The following is a 6,168-nucleotide window of genomic DNA, read 5'->3' as shown; positions in this document are numbered from 1 at the left end:
AAGCTCATAAATCGCCAAATTAACATCCGTTCCATTTAGACTTGGCACATCTGTCGAAATATTTATATCATACCCACCACATTCCTTCGGGATCTGCTTCATAGAGGGTCAAACGTTTGAATAACCTTAACACTAGTCAAAATATATTTAGATATTCGAACATAGGCTGAGGGTATATCTCTGGCGGCAATACCGACTGATACTTTTTAACTTGTTAACAAACCCGTTAAGCCAAAAATGCGCCTTATCGCTGAAAACAATTTTGCGATAAAACAACGGGTCATTTGCCAACTGCTCTAGATCCTGATTTTCAAAGTAAATTTGGATAATTACTAGACACCGTGTTCTAAAATTAGTACCATTTTGTAATGTTCGAATAATTATAGTATAAATTTTGCAAAACAACCATCAGATCTCAACGGCAGACACCAACATAGACCTCAATGTCAAATTTCGGTATTTCAGCTCTATCCCTTCACCCAATTCCAAATTTAGTACCAGTTAGTACTTTTCGCACAATTATAGTGCATATGTCCAAAACCACCTCCATATCGTAACCAAAGACACCAACTGTGAGATCAATATAAAATTTCAGTTTTTCAGCTCTACTCCTTCACTTAATACCCAATTTAGTAACACTTACCATTTTTCGATCAATTATAGTACACATGTCCAAAACCACTTCCATAGCTTAACCACAGACACCAACAGTGACATCTATATCAAATTTCAGGATTTCAGCTCTATTCCTTCACCCCATACCAAATTTAGTACTAGTTGATACTTTTCGTACAATTATAGTACACATTTGGAAAATCACCTCCAGATCTTAACCGCAGACACTAACAGTAACCTTAATATAAAATTTCGGATTCACAAAAATCCAAATAGTACAAAATTCAGTACACAGAAATACGAACTTCCAAAACTCCCTATATACCTCAATCTTATACTCCAAATTTCCAAACCTACCTTCATATCTCAATCATACAATCCCATAGGAAACTTATTCCAAGTTTCTCTAACAGTTCACCCAAATCCGAATCGTACCAAATTTAGTACATTTAAAACATATGAGTACAAATTTCCAAAATTACCTCCATATTCTAATCCAACACTCCGACAGTTATCTTAATACCAATTTTCAGGATACCAGCTATATTGGTTCACCTAAATTTAAATTGTACCAAATTTAGTACCATTTAGTACATATAAGTACAAATTTCCACAACTACCTACATCATGCAATCTAGTAGGAATCACCCAAAATTTAAATTGTATCAAATTTAGTACCATTTAGTACACATAAGTACGAAATTTGCCATTCTTTGGTCTGTCCTAAAATCTAATATTAATCTTATTTCAAAATTTCAGAATTCCAAATCGAAATTGTACCAAATTAAGTACTATTTAGTACTTTTCGTGCACAAAGTCACAAATTTCGAAAATTTCCTCCATATCCCAATCCTACACTCCGTCTGCAATGCTAAATTCAATTGACAGGATTCCAGCTCCATCCGTTCCTCTTCTTGATCAGCGTAAAATTCTAAGACGATTTAGCCATGTCCGTCTGTCTGTCTGTCTGTCCGCCTGTCTGTTGTAATATTTCGAACGAATTGAGATAGAAGGCTAAAATTTTACACACATGTTTATTTTTCAAGTAGGCAGGTTAAATTCGTAAATGGGCCATGTAGGTCCACGTTTTCATATAGCCTCCATATAACGGTACCTCCCGATATTCGGTATTTTGAGGATTTTAGCGACATTATTAATTTGGTATTTGAAGTTCGAAATTGATACTACAGCCTAAGATAGAAAACTGTCGTATAGCCCCTATATAACGGTACCTCCCAAAATTCGGTATTTTGATGATTTTAGCGCCATTATTCACCGGAATTGTTTCAAATTACGTATTTAGAGTTCGTAATGGGAACTACAGTCTGTGACAGAAAATTGTCTATGCAGGTTCAGGTCTTCTTGTAAGCCCCACATACCAGTACCTCCCTATATTCGGCATTTTGGCGAGTTTAGGTACAATACCCACCGAAATTGATTAAGACGCGTATTTGAAGTTGGTAATGGAAGCTACAGCCAGTGACAGAAAATTGTCTATGCAGGTCCAGGTCTTCATATAGCTTCGATATACCTCCCATGTACGGTAGTTTGATGATTTTAGCTACATTATTGACCGTTTATTTCAAGTTTCGAATTTAAATATGGTAATGGCTTGTGAAAAACAATGCCTATGTAGGTGCACGTCGTACAGACCCTAATATAACGACTATAATCGGTATTTTTAAGATGTTAGCAGAATTTTTGGCAAATGTTATCTTTTTTGATAATTTCAAAATTTGTTGTAAATGGTGGAGGGTATTCAAAGTTCGGCCCGGCCGAACTTACTGCTTTTTTGCTTGTTTTTTTTTTTTTTTTGTTTTTTGCAGGACCAAAAATTATAAAATTTTTAAGGAATATTTTGAAAGACTATTTGGCCGAAAGTACACCTCATGGTCAAACTGAACGATCTTTCAAATACTCTATTTTAGATCTTTTCGCTTTAGATAAAACTTAACCGGCAACTGTTTTAGAACCATTTTATTTTTATTTATTTATTAAAATATTAACTATTTTTCAAGATTATTTCCCTTCCATATTCCACTTTGCTCTCCAGACCGTACACGTTTTATAGACAACTAAAACAATTATGGCTATGACAACCACAGTCGATGTACTGGCGATCAGTACCCAATGACGTTCCGTCATCTTGCGCTTGACAACTGGTTTCTCACAAATAAATCCATGCTTGTCCGTGTCTTCAGAACGTTTCATAAAATCCAGCGGTATACAAGCGCCACTGGTATTGGCGGTTTTAAACCAAAATGAGGGTGTGTTACCTGGTGAAAGGGGAAAAAGGAAATAAATGGAAATTAACGAAATTATGAGGCAGAATTTATATGGAGTATTTGTAAGGCCTACGATACCTACCGAAATTTAGGAAAACAAATTCCTGTAATTTTGTATTATTACTGTAGGGTTGTCTCACCACCAGGGTCATCTTTTTCAACCGACATTGCTCTTCAGCCTCGCTGCAGGAATACTAGAAAAAGAAATGTGCAATGAATTGTTAATGGAACTGATTTAAATTGAATTTTTATTCGATCGGAGGATGAAGGGTCTATAAAATGTATGTATAGTAAGAGTTATCTATAGAAGATATTTCGTAAACATTCTAACTGCAGAATACCTATCTGAAGAAGATTTGAATTCTATAGGACCTTCAAGGGTCTTCTAAAAACAGAAGGCCCGCAAAAGGTCTTTTATAGACAGAACATCCCCAGAAAGACTTTTATGGAGAGATCACTTCCTAAAGATATGTTATTGACAGAAGACCTCCTAAAGGGTCTAATGGGTGAAAAATTTGCTGAACGCCTCCTCTAGACAGAAGACTATCTAAAGTTTTTTTTAAGAGACCTTCTAAAGGGCTTTTAACGATAGAAGGCCATCTAAAGGTATCTTATCGGAGAAAGGTTTCGTAAAAGATTTCCCTGAACAGATCACCTCCAGAGGGTCTTTCATCACCAGAAGAGCTATAGAAAGTACAATACGTTTGATGGAAAACCTCGTGAAAGTCTTCTATCAAGAGAAGAAATTCAAGAAGACTTTAAATGGAAGCCCTTTAACAGGTCATCTATATACAGAAGAGCTTGAAGAGATCATCGATATACATAAGAGCTTCAAGAGGTCATCTACATGTATATAGAAGGAGGACTTTCATAAATAGAAGACATTCAAGATGTCTTCCATTGAAAGAAGACCTTAAAAAATCTCACATAGATAAAAGGCTTTCAGGAGGTCTTCCATAGTTAAAAGACCATCAAGAGGTCTTCCATAAATAGAAGACTTTCAAGAGGTCTTCCGTAGATAGAACACCTTCAAGTAGCCTTTAATAGACACAAGACCTTCAGGATGTCTTCCATACATAGAAGACCTTCAAGATATATTCCATAGATAGAAGATCTTTAAGAGGTTTTCCATAAATAAAAGACCTTTAAGAGGTTTTCTCGATAACCTAAAAGATCCTGAAAGACTACATAGACAGAAGACCTTCTGGAGGTCTTCAATATACAGAAGACCATCAAGTGGCCTTCAGTAGAGAGAAGACATTCAGGAGGTCTTCCATAGATAGAAGCCCTTTAAAAGGTCTTCCATAGCTAAAAGAACTTGAAGAGGTCTTCCATAAATAGGAGACCTTCAAGTGTCCTTCAGTAGAAACAATTCTTTTAGGATGTCTTCCATAGATATAAGGCGCTCAAAAGATTTTCCAAAAATAGATGAGCTCTAAGAGATTTTCCATAAATAGAACATACTCAAAAGGTATTCAGTAAACCTTGAAGAGGTCTTTCGGAGCTAAAAGACCTTGAAGAGGCCTTCCATAGTCAAAAGACCTTCGAGAGCTATTCCATAACTAAAATACAGTGAAGAGGCCTACCATAGCTAAAAGACCCTAAGGCTGTCTTCCATAGATAGAAGACCTTCAAGACGTCTTCAGTAGATACAAGATCTTCAGAATGTTTTCCATATATGGAAGACCTTCAAGAGGTTTTCCATAAATAGAAGTCCTTCAAAAGATCTAGAAGACCCTCAAGATGTCTTCAGCAAATATAAGAACTTCAAGTGGCCTTCAGTAGATACAAGATCTTTAGATTAACTTCCATAGATAGAGAACCTTGAAGAGGTCTTCCATAGATAGATCCCTTAAAGAAGTAATCTATATATAAAAGACCTTCAAGAAGTTTACCAAATAAAGTTTAGCTTGAAAAATCTTCCATAGAGAGAATACCATTGGAGGGTTTGCAATATTTAGAAAATCTTCAACAGGCCTACCATACATAAAAATCCTTCAAGAGGTCATCTATGTAGAGAAGACCACCAAAAGGTATTCCATAGATAGCTTCAAGAGGTCTTTCATAGATAAAAGGCCCTAAATAAGTCTCTTACGGGGTCTTCTATAGATGCTAGACCCCCACTTAGTCTTCTATAGATTGACGACCTTCAAAAGGGCCTTTAAAGCTAAAAAATAATAAATAATAAAAATATAAATAATCCTCCCGGGCATCTGCCTGTAGAACGCATTTTTCTATATTTTCTAAAGGCACCTCTCAGAAAGCCCTCCGTAACTTTGCTGTGTGTTCTTTACCTCAGAATTTCCTAAATGCCGTTCATAACTCACCTTAGCCTGTGGTTCAATAAAATATTCCGTATTGTTAATTTGATGGCTTAATCTGCCTTTGGAGAGCGCTTTCTCACAAATAAAGCCCAAATGATCATCACAGGATGTCGTCTGGATGGCAAAAGTTATATTGTCCAGTTTATTGCACAGCTTTTGGCCTTTTGCAGTTTTAAAGCCAAATGCATTGGCCACAGATGATTTTGTGACATTATTTTCAATCCAAAATGGAGAGTAAACGCCTTTGAAGAGAATAAAAAAATAAATCAACCGGAAAAAAATTTTATAATTCAATCAACTTACGAACTCTTTCCTGTAACATCATTTTCATTTCATCGGGATGAAATTCGGGGTCGGCTCTAATCAAATGTAGACCCTCCTTACGGCACGTTTCCATGGCTTCCTTCCATTTATACTGAAACAGGTATATGGAATTTAGTTTTCTATATAGATTCCCTTAATTTTGAATTTCGCTTACCCCTGACTCCACTTGAAGCTGATAAAGGGTTCCATTAAAGGCATACCATTTCCTTTCCTTATATTCAAAATATTGTGCCGACACAAACACTTGACTAAGTGTGCAGAAAATGCCAAGAAATGCAAAAAATCGAATGCAGTGCTGCATGTTTGAAATGATACTGAAATCGGATTATCTTGTCAAGATATCAGAATGACTTCAAAGTGAACAGTCAGGGGTTTTAGTGCGGTCGATAGTAAATACGCCATGAGAATAGAATCACCTTCAAAGGAAAATATCAGAATCTTGCGGTTGTGTGAATATTTCCATATTGAGAAAACCTAGAGAAAGGTTGTTTATTTTAAGAGTACCTATTAAAAGGGCCTATAACGGAAGATCCGTTGAGAGGGTTTCTATATATAGAGAACATTTTTAAAGTAGATCTTCTACTTTCTCCCTCTCTCTTTCTCTCTGTTCATAAATTTAC

The 6,168-nt window shown here is 35.9% G+C and overlaps 1 protein-coding gene across 1 annotated transcript; it reads right to left on the bottom strand.

Annotated features, from left to right (window-relative positions):
- Positions 1-2,593: 2,593 nt before the first annotated feature.
- LOC101895978 (uncharacterized) lies at positions 2,594-5,848 on the bottom strand. The gene is made up of 5 exons (XM_011297268.3): positions 5,703-5,848; positions 5,528-5,639; positions 5,228-5,466; positions 2,983-3,094; positions 2,594-2,891 (listed from the first exon to the last, which is right to left on the bottom strand). The coding sequence occupies exons 2-5, from the start codon at positions 5,619-5,621 to the stop codon at positions 2,635-2,637; spliced, it is 702 nt and encodes a 233-aa protein (XP_011295570.3). The 5' UTR covers positions 5,622-5,639; positions 5,703-5,848; the 3' UTR covers positions 2,594-2,634.
- Between the last annotated feature and the right edge of the window lie 320 nt (positions 5,849-6,168).

Source organism: Musca domestica, unplaced genomic scaffold, assembly GCF_030504385.1.
Source record: "Musca domestica strain aabys unplaced genomic scaffold, Musca_domestica.polishedcontigs.V.1.1 16, whole genome shotgun sequence".
NCBI classification, from domain to species: Eukaryota; Metazoa; Arthropoda; class Insecta; order Diptera; family Muscidae; genus Musca; species Musca domestica.
The sequence above is the reverse complement of the archived record's forward strand: the minus strand, read 5'-3'. Positions and strand labels throughout refer to the sequence as shown.